Raw genomic sequence first — 15,790 nt, 5'->3', positions numbered from 1 at the left:
TCCTAAATATAATATTAAGTATAAGTGCTTTGACAGTTGCTTAGGCTTATTACTAACTAGCTCTTACATTTAAATTGACCCATATTTCTTACCTAAGTTCTATGACTTGGCTCATGGCTTGTTACCTCATTTTGTACACATCTTGCTTCCTTTGTGTCTGGTTGGCGATTCCTCTTACTTTGCCTTCTTTCTTCCAGAGTCCTCTGTCCCTCCTATACTTACTGTCTAACATCTTTGTATTAAACCAATCAGAGTGGCGAATCTTTACAATGTACAAAGGATTATTCCACAGCAACTAGGGAGTAAGTTTATGAAGTAAAGTTGGATATGCATTGTTTCAAGATGAGACAAAGCAGGAAGGTAGGGCCCTTGTCTCCTTGACTGGATGGTAATTAACTTGATTGGTGACTGCTTGGTTTCCAAGAAGGCACACAATTTTGTTTTGCTATGCTGTCATTTATCCTCCTTGTTGAATTGCTTTCTCATTTGTGATACGATGAGTCTTTCAGGATGACCATAAGAAATACTCACATAAGAAGTCACCACCACTGACTATAAATATGCTCTACCTTTTTGATATTGCAGTTGACTCATGTGGACAAGGCAAGCTTCCAGGTGGATGCCTTTGGAACATCGTTCATTCTTGATGTCCGGCTAAACCAGTAAGTGCTTGCCAAGTTGTCTTTGCTGTAATTATGCTATCTAGTGACTTCAAGGTGTTAATGTTGGTAATAATAATTAATAAATGTGCATTAGAAGTTGAATGGCTTTAGTAGATATATAACTTTTACCAGTATGTAATAGAAGATAGGAGTTCTTCCAGCATTTTGCATAAGAATCTGTATGACTCGCGCGTCCTATGAATGATAGATTATGAAGATATACTTACCGCAGTAAAAGTCTTTTCTCTTTCTGTATGTGTGTGTACATGCTCGTGTGTACACAGTGTGCAGCTGGGTGTGCAGCCTCAGAGGTCATTCCTTGGGATCTGTGTGTGCACACACATATGTACTCCCCCCAGGTGCCTGCTGTGGTGCTCGTGTAGAGGTCAGAGGACAACTAGTGGAAGCTGGTTCTCCCCGCGTGGGTCCCATCAATCCATGTCAGATCCTCAGGCTTGCTGGCAGGCACCTCTGCCCGATGAGCTATTGTTCCAGGCCGGGCCCAACTTCCTCATGTTCTTCAAAGAATTCTGGTGCAAAAACTTTCATTTTCTGAGGAAGAAACTCATATGGCCATATTTATCAGAACATGAATAATGTGGTTATAATACTGAGAGAAAAGTAGTTTTTTTTTTTTTTTTAAAAAAGATACTGGCATGAAAATGTTAGACATTTTCTTTTTGGCCTGGGATCTTTTCTCAATGTTGGTGGTGGGTAGCTATTTTCTTTAATTATTTTTGAATTTCATTCATGTGTACAATGAAATATGATCATATTAATTTGTTTTTCCACACCTCCTCCCTCTATATTCCTCATAGCACCTCAACATATTCTTTTCCCAACTTTTTATCCACTAAATCCAGCTAGTACTATCCATATATGTATGGGTATGGGGCCATCCACGGGAACCTAGAAACCCTTCCAGTGGCCACATCTCAAAAAAGACTGTCCCTGCCTCAGCAACTATTAACTACAAATAACTGTTTAATAATAACTGTTTAATAATCACCTATATGCCTATCCTGGAATGTTGACTGCTTGATCTTATGCAGGTCACTACAGCTACTGTGAGCTCATGGGTAAAATAACTATTCCAGGTCACACCTTGGTCACTGTTCTGTTGTTGTGAAGAGATACCATGACCAAAGCAGCTCTTATACAAGGAATCATTGAATTGGGGGCTGACTGCGGTTCCAGATGTTGAGCCCATTATCATCATGGTGTGGAGCATGGCGTTCAGGCAAGCATACTTGATGCTGGAGAGGTAGCTGAGATTTCTACATCCTAATCTGCAGGCAGCAGGCAGAGAGAATGCCTGGTCTGCTGTGAGCTTTTCGAGACCCCCAAGCCCACCTCTAGGGACGCATTTCCTTCAACATCGTCACACACCTTCTAATCCTTCTCAAACAGTGCCACTCCCTGGTGACTAAGCACTCCAATGTGTGAGCCTAATATACGGGGTCATTCTTATTCAAGCTGCCACAGTCTAGAGGACGTCCTCTCCCAGCGTTCTTCCCCATCTTCCACCTCTTACTTCTTTCTACCTCATCTTCCAAGGTGTTCCCTGAGTATATGTGTATGGAGGGATGGGGGATAGTAATGTAGATATCCTGTTTAGGGCTGGTCCGTCCGTCCCATGTTCTCAGCACTGGCCGGGCACATGCATCTTTCTGTTGACTGCTGACCACTGAAAAAGAAGCTTCTATGACCAAAGTTAAGTGCAGCCAAGGTTTTAACACAAATATTTAGAAAGCACTTTAGCAGAATGACCATTTAGCAAAATAAAAGTAGAGGGTTCTTTTCAGGACCCTTTGCCTCCCAGCTCAGAACTTTTGACCAGGATCACAGTACCAGAAAAGAAATTACACTTTGTGGAGCAGACTTGAAATCCAGTTAGAAAGTTATTCCTTATCCCATAACAGCTATGCCAGTTTTGCACCATTGGGTACACCATGCCTGGCAGGTTGGGACTGCAGCATGCATAGTCCAGCCCTGGGTAAGACCATTGGTGCAGTTTCTCCCCCACCAGCCTGCATGGCATCTTCCAACATTACGTAAGCTGGCCATCCGGGAGGAACTTTCTTGTTCATGTTTTCATTAACAGCTTCTCTATGTGTGACAGCCAAAGGATGTGTGTTGCTTTCATCAATATGGTCTCAGCATCCAGTAAATCCTTGTAAGTGGTGAGGATAAGAGCATAATTAGATAATAATAAGTAAGGGCATAATAACCATAGTCTGGTCGTTTTTCAGACCTCTGGGACCTCTCTGACCAGTAACTTGTAGGGAGGAATCCCATGCCCTGCACTGCAACTTTTATTTAATAATCCATGCAGTCATCAAGCTAATTGTATTCCATTTTTATTTATTTATTTTTAAAAAACCTATCTTTTCTCATTTTTCATACCAATCCCAGTTCCCATTCCCTCCCCTTTTCCTACTCCCTCCACCCCCATCACCCCACCCTCTATTCAGTCCTCAGAGAGGGTAAGGTTTCTCATAGGAAGTCCCCGAAGTCTAGCACATTGCTTTGAGGCAGTACCAAGGCCCTCCCCACTATATCTAGGATGAGCAAGGTATCCCTCCAAAGAGAATGGGTTTCAAACAGCCAGAGTAAACAGTAGGGGCAAATCCTGGTCTCACTGCCAGTGGCCCCACAGTCTGCCCCAGTCATACAACTGTCACCCACATTCAGAGGGCTTAGTTTGGTCCTTTGCTGGTTCCCCTGATGTCAGGCTGGAGTTGGTGAGTTCCCATTAGCTCAGGTCAGCTGTTTAAGTGGGTATCCCCATCATGGTCTTGACCCCTTTGCTCATATTATCGCTTCACCCTCTCTTTGACTAGACTTTGGGAGCTCAGCCCAGTGCTCCACTGTGAATCTCTGCATCTGCTTCCATCAGTTATTGGATGCAGGTTCCAAGATGGCATTTAAGATAGCCATCAATCTGACTACAGTGCAAGGCCAGCTCGGGCACCCTCTCCTCTATTGCTTAGAGTCTTAGCTGGGGTCATCCTTGTGGATTCCTGGAAATTTCTCTAGTGCCAGGTTTCTTGCACTTGCTAGCCCTGTAATGGCTCCCTCAATCAAAGATATCTCTTTCTTTGATCTCCCTCTGTCCTTCCTCTATCTCGACTATCCCGTTCCCGCAAGTTTTCCTCCCTGCTCTCTCATGAAGCAATTCTAGGCCTGTGGAACTAGTCAAAAAACATTTTTTTTAACTAGGGGATAATTAAGTCTGTATGTAGTTGGATATCAGTTGCAGAATAGATCCAATAAGACTTATTTTAAGATGGGAATTGAAGAAAATGAATTGTTACATAACATTCCTTCAAAATATTCATTAAACCAGATTTTCTATAACCAGATTATACAAGAGTTTGTTCACCCTTTGGGTTGTAGTTCTGTAGAAGTGGTTTAAAAATACAGAAAGGCTAAAAGCAAGAAGTACAGCCAGTTCCTGCTTTGTCAGTTATGAAGTGTGGGAGGTAGTTTCCTTCAGGGGTCATGGCTATGAAATTTCACTCTTAGGACAGATACATTAATAACACCAAGCATATGATTTGCTCTGCTCATGTTGGTTCTGAGGCTACACAGAACCTTCCAAAGGTCAGCAAAGGGTGCTGTATTTTACTGTGAAATATTCCCTAGAAAGAAGAGGGCTTGAAAGAACATCTAATCATATTCTCTGAGCTACTCAGGCTACATCTTTTCCTGTGAGCTACTCCATTGTTATTCAGTAAGCGAATAATTAAATGCCTCATGGAGAGGCAAGGGTAGTGGGAAGGGTTTTCTCTTCAGCTCCCGGAGCTTTAATGATGGTCACCTGTCAAACCTGTCAAAATAGAGTGCTTTCTTATTTTTTTCTTTATTGTGGATCATCTCCTTTTTTTTATTTCGATAACATCAAAATAATTTTTCTGTTACTCTGTGATTCTTATTCCAATCATTTTATTCCCTGTTTCACAGTGGGGGATGACACCCAGAACTCAGCAGGTGGGCTAACCATGCAGAAAGGGAGGTGTCCTGGAGACAGCAGGGGTGGGAATGGGGAGGCTGAGGCAAGGTCAGGGAAAGAGCACTCAGATTCAGGTTCTGTTGAAATGGGCAAGTGCAGTCTTTTATTTGGGGGAGTCACCCGACATTTCGTCACCCTTTGCCTGCTTTCCACTGGGACCTTGAATTTCTGGGAAAAATCAGAGTCCTGGTAGATAAAAGACAGGATATGAAATTCAACTGGACTCAAAAGCTAGTTCTGCAAGTCCTCATTAATTTGACTATGCTCCACTTATAAAGTAGTTAATGCCGATGATTGAAATAAATGCTGAGGATAAGAGTATAATTAAATGATGATGTTTTATAATAATAAATAGCACTGGAGGACCAAGAAGGCTGAGTCTGATGAAGCAGGACTTGGTCGATACACTCCTCCTAGACAAACGGGTGGAGAAAGCAGCCCTCACTGGAGAAAACCACAGGGTTGACTGTACGACCCAACATTTTCAAACAAACAAACAAACAAACAAAACCCAAAAAAACCCAAAATAAATAAATAGCAGACCTTTCACTGTTATTAGTAAATCAATCAATGACTATTTTGCTCTTCTAGTAATTCATTATTTGAATATTCATTCATATATACGTTTACTATTGTGTAGAAAACACATCTTTGTTGAAAAACTTAAGATTCTTATTTTCATTTTACATATGTACTCAAGCATGTATGCACATGTATATGTACAGACATGTACATGTATACATGTAGACATGCTTAGCTTATATACATGCAGATAGACATATATATACACACACACATTTGTAATCCCCTGGGTATTTCTGAGAGTTCTTCTGGAACCCGAGAGCTTGGGAGACCAGAAGAAAGTAAGTGTTTTCATTTTGAAGAGCTTGCCTTCTGGCCAGAAAGGCCATAAACTTGTTAAATAAGGTAATGCCAGAGAGTGGCCTTATTGTTAGCGGAGCCCTGGCATAGGGATGGAGGTGATAGTTAACAGTTACTGTTAGGTCATGCCATCTATATGAAGGGTGATATTTAAATGCAAAGGGCCCCCAAGCAGAAGGACCAACAGCAAAAGTGAAGCCAAAAATAAGCCTTGCATGGTTGAGAGAAGGAAGGATAGCTGAAGGCCGTGAAACTGGGAGTCAATGTGTCATCAGATGAGGTCAAAAACAAAAAGGAGCCAAACTATCTGGGGCCTCTTAGAGCACAGAAAGAAGTTGCAAAGCGTGGGTTATTGATTTCTTTATACTTTGTTGCATTATTGACTTATTCCCTCATTGGCTTGTGATAATTCAGTTTCAGTTACTCGATACTGAAATTTTAGAGTGATGTCTCTGAAGATATGCAGGGTGTGCTGGTTACTTCTTTATTTATTTCTTGTCAACTTGACACAAACTAGGGACTCCTGCGGAGAGGAAGCCTCGATTGAGGAATCGTTCTATGAGATTGGCTCGTGGGAAGCTCTGTAGGGCACTTTTGTGATTAATGATTGCTGTGGGAGGGTTTGGTCAACTGTGGGCAGTGCCACTCTTGGCCATGTAGACTTAAGTGGTCTAAGGGAGCAAGCTGAGTGCGCCTCGGCCTTTCTCCGTGTCTCTGCTTCAGTTCCGGCTCTGGCCTCCCTCAGTGATGGACCCTGGCCTCCCTCAGTGATGGACCGGGACATGGATGGGTAAGCCAAATAAATGCTTCCCCCTTCAAGTTGCTTTTGGTCTGTGTCTTACCCCTGCAACAAGCAAACAAACTGACATACAGGGTTGTCACCATGCTCTTTATTGTTCTTTTGTAAGGAGGGCAACCTGGAAAAAATAATTTCCCAAAGTTGGCTTAAAAACAAGTAAAAACACCACACAAACAAACCTTGTACACCAATAAAACACCAAAAATTTACCTGTCAAGAATTTAAGTCTTAAAAAGGATCCCAGAGATCCGGAGTTGGTGAAGCATGCCTGTACCCCAGCACTGCAGAGGCTAGGGCAGGAAGATCCAGAATGCACAGCCAGCCTGAACTCAACAGTGAGATCAAGGAGAGACCTTGATCCCCCAAAAATCCTTTCTTATAGTGCTCAAGATAAATACAAAGACATCGAAATGTGTGTGTATACGTGTATGTATATATATTAGATATTAAAGTTTTATATATATAACTTTAAATATTGACTCAAAGTAATTTAGGTAACTGTGAATATATCTGTGCTTAGTTCTGAATAGCTTTATTTGGTGGCAATAGCATTGTCTCATATCTTTTGGTAACGGGACTATCTGTAGTACTCACTGGGCAGAATGTGATTATTTACCAGGGCTAGTCTAATCATAACAATACTTAAAGTAATAGAAGTGCCTTTATGTGAGTGTAATGATTATCTTAAGGCGTATTTTATTGTTCATAAAATTCACTCATTTCAAATGTAATTATTCAATGATTTTTAAAATAACTTTACCGAGTGATATAATTGTCATTGTTAACCAAGGTTTGTTTATTTATTTATTTTTTTTTTTGGAGACAGGGTTGTCTCAGGCTGTCCCAAACTTGCTCTGTAGTCTTGGTTGGCTTCTAACTTGTGATCCTCCTGCCTCTGCCTCCCGAGTGCAGGAATTACAGGTGTCTCCTACTGTGCCCAGGCACTGCAAATCAGTTATAAAAAAACATCTGAATTCCTCCGATAAGATTCTTTCCCCATTTAGATTTAATTTCCATTTCTGTCTATAGCTCCTAGTCAATAACTAATATACTTTTTCTTGATAAATTGCCCCCGCCCATAAGTATGATATATGTGTCCCTTGCCTTATTTCCTTCAGCTGGCAGGCTTATGCAGTTCATGTAGGATGTAGCTTGTGCCAGTACTTCATTCCAGCTCTTTTGGTTTTTGCTTTGCATGTGTTTGTGTGGGGTTTGTGTGCATGCATCCCTCCCCTCTCTCTCTGTGCATGTGTTCTGTGTCTATGTGTAATTCATCCTTCCCTTCTCTCTCTGTGCATGTGTGCTGTGTCTATGTGTAGTTCATCCTTTATGTTACTCTGGACATTTTCATGCACAACTTTATAGTTTTCTTTTAGTAGATATCCAAAAGCGAAATTGTTGGGTCATACAGTACCTTTCTTTAATTGCTAGAGACATGCTCAACTGTTTCCCTTAGTGGACTTTTGAGGTTTTACTGGTGGGATGGCAGGAGTTTCTTTCTGCAAATGCTATGTCTAGTATAAATAATTACTAAGGCTTTAGGGTTTTGGTATTGCGCCTGTTGCAAGTCTGGAAAGGGTTCTATATTTTTAGTGCTATGATCTTATTATGTTTCTTTGATTCATAATGGAACTATTCCTTTGAAATATATATATAGAGCTTTTGAAACTTTACAGGGTAAGAGTCTCCCATTTATAGACTATCCTAAGGAACTTTGTGTGGCCCTCATATATTTTAGCTTTAGCTGAAACATAGTTCATTTCTTCTGTTTTTTTCTTTTTGGTTTGTTTCTTTTTTTCTGTTTTTTTTTTTTTTTTCCAAACAGGGTTTTCGTATGTACCACAGCTGGCCTCAAATTTCCTCCAAACCTCCTGCTTCATCCTTCCAAGTGGGTGGGATTGTAGTTCTGTACTGCTGGCCTGCTTTCATTATTCTCTTCCCAGTCATCATCATCATCATCATCATCATCCTCATCATCATCATCATGGTGAAGGGTTTCAGTTTTAAATTGTGCCCCCCCCCCACTCTAAGATGTTTTAAGTATAGGTGTAGTTTTCTCTCAAAAGCAGGAGATTTCTTGAACTCAACGCAGGGTGGCTTTGGTTGTTAGTGGGACTGCCTTTGGCTTCAAAGCCCAGAATAAAGAGAATTGAATTGAATTGGATTGGGGGCACTGGAAAGACCATTGGAAATGCCTGCTAATGAGCCAGAGAATGGTCGACCACAGAGACCAAATACTAAAGTTAGGGCCTGGGAAGCTATTTCTGAAGGAATGGGTTGAGGTTTTACTAGAGTCAACAGGACGAACATTTTTTTTTTTTTTTTTGGAGTGTGGAACACAGAATTCTCGGGTGTGGACGAGTGGGTGAGGCCCAGAGTGGGACCGTACCCTGCACATCTTTGTATCATTGGTTCATGTAAACTTTGTTTTCTTATTTATTATAAAAATGTAGCATTACTGCCTGGAATAATGGCATCTTACTATAGTTTTCTCACTCAGGAAACAGGTGAGAGAGTGGTGAGTTGTATGTTTTAGGTCTACCTGGGCTATCTAACCAGATTCTATTCCTCACAGAATGGGAATATCATCCATAGGCATTCCATAGCAAAGCCTGTTACTTTATACTAGTAATACGTGCTAATAAAAAGAACAGGGCCAGACATGATGGCACAAGGAGGTAGAGGTGGGTGGCTATCTGAGCGTTCAAGGTCAGCCTGGTCTATATAGTGAGTTCCAGGATAGCCAGGACTTTGTAGAGAGTTGCTGTCTCAAAAACATAACAACAGAACCCAAATTAATAAACAAACACACAAATATACCAAGAAGAAAATGCAGCTGTTACTTATAGATATTTTAAGCATTACTATCTATGTGGTTAATAGGAAACTCTGGAGATGATAGCATGCTTATGAGCATATTACTTAAATTTGTAAATAAAAATACAAAATTGTTTAATAAAAGCAAGACTATGGTTAGGTTTTCAAGGAAATTGTCATAGAAATACTATGTTTATTTTGAAATTGTTGCTTTATATATTTTAGTGTCACACGTTTATTAGATGAGTTGAAAATGTAGTTGGTAGATTCATTCAGTACTTTTAATGTGAAACATCGAAGCATACACAGTAATTAAATGTTTTTGCAGAATTGAAAAGGTTCTCTTTTCGGTTTTTACAGTGATTAGGGGACATATCGAACACTGCATCATCAGCATTCTCTGCTGTCTTTCAACAAGATGCCAAATGATTGACATTGCAAATTATCAGCAGCTATAGTAGTATAGATGGACAGTATGGGCTTTATTGGATACAATTAATTGGATTTCTTAGATATAGTCAGTGTAACTTAATTTTATGATATGGCTGCGGAGGCCTTGGATGGACAGTGGCCTCTGGTGGTGAACTCCTTTTTATTCCCATTTGTTTGGGAAGCTAAGGAGGAAGGTTCACTTGATCTGGAGAGTTCAGGGCCAGCATTGTTAAATAGTCTTTGTCTCAAAATCAAAGATATTAATATATTACCAAAGCCAAAGTCAAATCAAACTGCTCCTGAAAAAACAAAATATATTGTTGAGAAAAGATTTCAGATAAAGCTTTACAAAAAGTTGATTTTATTTCTCCACTTGGGTTTTAAGCTGTGTAAGATATATCTGGGACATTTTTTTTAAACGGAGAAAGCACTTGTATAAAGTCCAGGGCTGGGAGACAGTATTTTAGTAGCACTGTGAGAAATCACACCAGGCACTTAGAGACTAAGTGTTAGTGCCTGAAGTGGGCTTAGTGGCGTATTCCTCTAATTCTACTTGGGAGGCTGGCAGGGGGATTGGAAGTTTCAGGTCAGCCTGGGCTACATTGTAAACACTGACTGAAAAAAAAACTAAAAATACATTCCTATACTCTTAGTACTTGGGAGGCCGGTACAGGAGAATTGCTATAAGTTTAGGGCTATATAGTGAGTATTGCATCACCCAGAGATACATAGTAAGATCCTGCCTAAAACAAAAACAAAACACCCTAAAATACATACATACATACATACATACATACATACATACATAACATTGGGATTTTTGTTGTTAAATCTTTGGTAAGCTAACTGTCATTGTTTTTGAGTATCAAAATTTTCTAGATCTCTATATTTGATACTACTTTTTAGTTTTAGTAAGTGGTGTTTTTATTTGTTTTATGAAATTGTTCCTCTATCGCTTCTTTTGATACTGCTTTGAGCTAAAAGTGAGAAAAGAGTCGTACATGTGTAATATTGTTCATTAGGTTTCTTACCTAGTATAACTGTGTCTCCAGAGGCTAGGCAGAGCCATGTGTGAAAGGCAGGGTCCCATTTCCTTTATCTGGTCCACTTTCTCCTCTCAGAGCTGGGACCCCATCTGGCTTAGACCTGAGCAGGCCCTGTGTGTCCTGCCACACTCTCAGCCTTTTGGTGAGACCAACTGTAGCAACACTGTTAAACAAAACTTAACAATTTTCTTGCCCAGAACTGAGCCAGTCTACTTGCTGGAGCAACTTTGAGAAGGAAGAGGTTCCCGGGCGACTAGTTGCTGTCCATAAAGCTTACCCTGGGGCTCGGATGAGTTTGCCTGTTCCTGAGGCAGGTGGGAGAACAGAGCTCTCTGAACCATCCAGGTTCTGCAGCCACGGAGAGGTAGTGCATGGAGAGATAGCCAATGAGGTCTGACAAAGGGAAGTGTGGATAAAGCCACCTTGGAAGAATGAAGGTGCTGATGGGTCGTACGGTTGCTGCTGAGAGCATCCTCCAGACTTATTGAAGTGAGAACCCTCGCATGCTAAGCACGTGCCCCTTTGCATTTGACCCAAGAAGAGCCCTGGGTATCAACAGTGAGTCCGTCCTACAGCAGGGAAACCTGGGGATTCTTACTGAACTCTAGTTATTAGTAGATCATCCAGTGTATAGTCTTACCGCACAGATCCAGTGAGGCCCTGTGATCGCATGTTTTGATTTTTCTCATTTTTCCATAGCTTTTGCTATAAATAGATAAATACACAGAGTATAAATATTAAATGCCAGATTGCCCAAGAATGGGTTTTGGCAAGCTGTGAAATTCAGCCTCCAGATGGATGACTGTGGACCCAACCTGAGCCATGAGTTTCAGTACATAAGTTAATATGCCTTAGGCCACCCAGCCCTTACTTAGCTCCTTACTGCATTGTGTCCTGCCTCTGTAGTCAGCTAGACTCAATGTTTTCCTTGGGGTGAGTGAGGAGCTAAGGAAGAAACAGGGTGTATCACCTGCTGCCTGTAAGGAGAACCAGGGGTTCTTTCACAAGGAGCGCCTTTTGGGAATAAAGACAACAAGGAGATTTTATTCAGGGAGCAAACATACATACATAGATACATACATACACACACACACACACACACACACACACACAAATGAAAATACTTCAGTGGCAGGTATGTTTTTGAGCATTCTTCACTGAAGATGTACATTACTAAATGTGCTGAGTTTAAGGCCTTTAATTCGATTAACAATGATGCCAAAACCCATTCCTCAGCGTGCTTGGTCCCAAGCCATAGCACACGATGGAGCGTCAAATGGCTGACAGGAGTTTTTTTGATAGCTTTTCAACATTACTGTAAAATAAGAGGTATGGGTCTATTTCCCTCCCTCCCTCCCTCCCTCCCTCCCTCCCTCCCTCCCTCCCTTCCTCCCTCCCTTCCCCCCGTACTGAGAGGATAACTTGAAACCATGAACTCGTATTCACTAAACTTTCTTGAGAGATTCCAGACACTCAAGCAAGAAAGAACAAAAGCAAACCATTAGTTAATAACGAAGGACCTTGTTGATAATGTGTGGTGTTGACCATGGAAGTTTCTGAGTTTTCTACTGTAAACAGCATGGTATCCCTCCCTTTTCGCATGACATTTTTCAGTTTGTAATAACTGAAGTCTGATCTGTAGTTGTCCGATGGCTGATGTTATCCTCAGTCAACATTCTTCCATGGAGAGCTGGTATCTCCACTGCCACTTGAGTTACCTAGCCCCCCATTATTTTCTTCCTCTCGGGATCTAGCTTTCACAAGTCTACTACATCCTCCTTTTGTTCTTTTAAAGATTTATTTATGGTTTTTTTTTTTTTTTTTTGGTTTTTCGAGACAGGGTTTCACTGTAGTTTCTAGAGCCTGTCCTGGAACTAGCTCTTGTAGACCAGGCTGGCCTCGAACTTGCAGAGATCCGCCTGCCTCTGCCTCCCAAGTGCTGGGATTAAAGGCGTGCGCCACCACCGCCCGGCTATGGTTTTTTTTATATGGGTGTGGTGTAGGAGGTCCTTCTGTATTTGTGTTGTTTTCATTGGTTATTAAAGAAACTGCCTTGGCCTAGTTGATAGGGCAGAACTCAGGTAGGCGGGGAAGACAGAATAGAATTCTGGGAAGAAGGGCAGAGTGGCAGATGCCATGAATCCCCGGCCTAAGACGGATGTAGGTTAGAGTCTCTCCCGGTAAGCCACGACCTCGTGGTGACATACAGATTATTAGAAATGGGTTGAATCAAGATGTGAGAGTTAGCCAATAAGAGGCTAGAGCTAATGGCCAGTCAGTGATTAAATTAATGCAATTTCTGTGTGGTTATTTCGGGGGTTAAGCTAGCCAGGCGGCTGGGAGCCCGGCGGGATGCAGCCCGCTCCTCTTACTACATGGGTGTTTGGCTTGCATGTCTGCCGGTGTACCATGTACATGTCTGGTACCTGTGGAGGTCAGAAGAGAGAATCCGAGTCCCTGAATCTGGAGTTACAGGTAGTTATTTCTACTACGTGGGTGCTGGGAACTGAACTTGGGGGTCTTCTGCAAGAACAACGAGCACTCTTTTTTTTTTTTTTTTTTTTTTTTTGGTTTTTCGAGACAGGGTTTCTCTGCAGCTTTTTTAGAGCCTGGCCTGGAACTAGCTCTTGTAGACCAGGCTGGCCTCGAACTCACAGAGATCCGCCTGCCTCTGCCTCCCGAGTGCTGGGATTAAAGGCATGTGCCACCATCGCCCGGCTCACAACGAGCACTCTTAACTGCTGAGCCATTTCTCAAGACTGGAATGCCCCGCTCCTCCTTTGGTCTTTGGTCTAGCCTTGGTCCGGTCACAGAAGTCAATAGTTTATTTTATATCAGAAGATAAGGCTTAATAAAGTCACAGAATATTCCAGTTCCTCTCAACTTTCTACCTTGTATTAAAGATCAGATCATTTCACTTTCATACAGTTTATCAAATGAATCAATATTCAATAATGACAGCTGGTGACATGGCTTTGGAACTGCCCTTCTGGAATTTTTTAAGAGATATTTTAGTTAAATGATTACACACGGCCATGGGTTTGAATACCAGAGGATTTGAGAGAGGAAACAGATGTTAACCTGTCCTTCCATCTGCAAAAACAATCTTGGGAGGCAGTAGGATGGAGAGGCCAGGCTTTTTCTCTTGTTGATCGCCACTGGGCAATGTCTAGAAAAATCTCTTTTCAATATTAAAAAGAGAGATTCCATAGATCATAGACTATCTGAAGAACAATGACATTTACCTTTCATGACAAGTTATTCCAGGTAGGCAAAGTTGTGTTTAGTAGTCTCAACCATGGCTGCATATTATAATTATACTTGAGTTTTTTTTTAAACTGTTGGTTTTTCAAAGGCATATCTTATTTCAATGGCTGAGCTATGTGATCCACCACTTAGTTCCCTATACATGTAGAGATACACAAGGAAAGCTTCATTTCTTCATCACTTCATGATCCAGGTCTTAGACATTAGGTTCTTTTCTAGGGCTTTGCATACTTCCTTGGTCTTAGTCCTGCAGGCCTGGCCTGGTCAGCCAAAATCTTCATTCAGGCCCTTTCTGCCTCCAGTGCTTGGATATATTCCAGGAGAATACATTTTTGTTTTGTTTTGTCTTTTTATTTTGTCTTTACACACACTCCTTTACCTTCAGGTTAGTCTGTAACACATGTGGTAATACATTTTAAATTTATGGTATTTCCTGAATAGCCTGCTGCAAGATTTGCATCTTCTTCATCCAGTTTATCTCCTTGGGCATTCTGGCATTGACAACATTCATCCACTCACCCGTGTCCCTGTGCCCACGTTTCCAGAGAACCAAAGGGGTTGTCTAGTATTGTGCCTGGGAAGCTAGAGCCACGGGACTGTAGGTGATCAGCCGATCTTTGATCAGCTTCTTGATCTTTCTATAGAGTTGACTTTGATGTTGGTCTCAAGCCAGACCTTCTTACCACAGCACAGCAAACTAGGGGCAAGCTGAAGCACGATTTAATTAAAAACTCAGGGACTGAAATTGGGGTTCAACCTGAAGGTTTGAAAAGCAAAGCAGCCAGCCATTAACTCTTACCTCTACCTCAGACCGAAAATGGCGATCCTGCCTCCAGGAAATCTCAGAATGAGGTTGTGTCTGAGAGCTGTCCCCTCCCATCATGTTATATTCCTCTCTAGTTCTGGGATTAAAGGCGTGCACCACTACCGCCTGGTTTCTATGCCAAGCTAGTGTGGCTACTGGGATTAAAGGTGTGTGTTCCTGCTGCCTGGTCTGTAAGGCTGGCCGGGGTGGCTGTTTAACTTTCCTGATCCTCAGGCGAATACCACTACAGCAAGCCTCTTCTGAAGCCTTAGCATACTTATGACTGATTGCAGCTAAAATAATGAAAGGAAAACAGAAAAGGTGCCTTTTTTTTTTGTTGTTGTTGTTAAATAGCATCTCGTAACTCAGGCTAGCCTCGAACTCCTCACCTAACCAAAGACGCCAAAGATGACCTTGAGCATCCGATCTCTTCTTCCGTCCACTTCCTGAACGTCAGGATTGCAGTCACGTGCTTGCACACGTGTTTTGTGTGGTGCTGGGGACCACACCCAGAGCTTTGACACCTACCAGCTGAGCGGTATCCCTAAGCCCCTGGGTAGTTTTAATGACTGCCAACACTTGTCCTCAATTGTGGGCAACCCTTTACGGTTGATGATCCCTGGACAACTACTATCATCTTGAGAAACTGTTGGAAGTATACACTTAAGGTCCTTATTCAGAAAAACGGAGTCAGAATCTTTTATGGATAGGATGTGGGGACCCATTTTCAACGGTTTTATATTCCAAGTTTGAGAACTACTAATCTAGTGATTTTTTTAAAAATCACTCAGAACACGCTCTTTGTAACAGGGATTCTGATGTTAGAGTTCATTCAGTGGGACAGGCAAATAGTTAACTAGTTGGGAAAGAAAACAGACCCAGAGAAAATGAAAGTTAACTATCTTATGGATCATAGGTTGAATTCTTTTGGAATGGGAGAGGAAACTAGAGTTGGGAGACCTCTCTGGGGCAGTGGTAAGGCACAAAATAAATAAATAATTAAAGAGTAATAAAAATGTTCTTTTTTAAAAAAAAATCCCTTAATTAAAAAAATTTATTCTTTTG

General features: G+C 41.5%; 1 protein-coding gene and 1 non-coding gene across 17 annotated transcripts in view; both read left to right on the top strand.

Annotated features, from left to right (window-relative positions):
• The window catches only part of Adam22 (ADAM metallopeptidase domain 22), a 199,987-nt gene that overhangs the window by 31,495 nt on the left and 152,702 nt on the right, over window positions 1-15,790 (top strand). For all 16 annotated transcript variants that reach the window (XM_042054279.1, XM_038315348.1, XM_042054276.1 and 13 more), the window contains one exon: window positions 586-662. In XM_042054279.1, the coding sequence (XP_041910213.1) occupies window positions 586-662 (77 nt within the window). The remainder of the gene's footprint in view (window positions 1-585; window positions 663-15,790) is intronic.
• Window positions 5,034-5,161, top strand: LOC119804111. Its single transcript, XR_005283797.1, has one exon.

The sequence above is a fragment of the Arvicola amphibius genome, chromosome 18 (assembly GCF_903992535.2).
Source record: "Arvicola amphibius chromosome 18, mArvAmp1.2, whole genome shotgun sequence".
Lineage (NCBI taxonomy): Eukaryota > Metazoa > Chordata > Mammalia > Rodentia > Cricetidae > Arvicola > Arvicola amphibius.
This window is presented reverse-complemented; position numbering and strand designations above follow the sequence as displayed.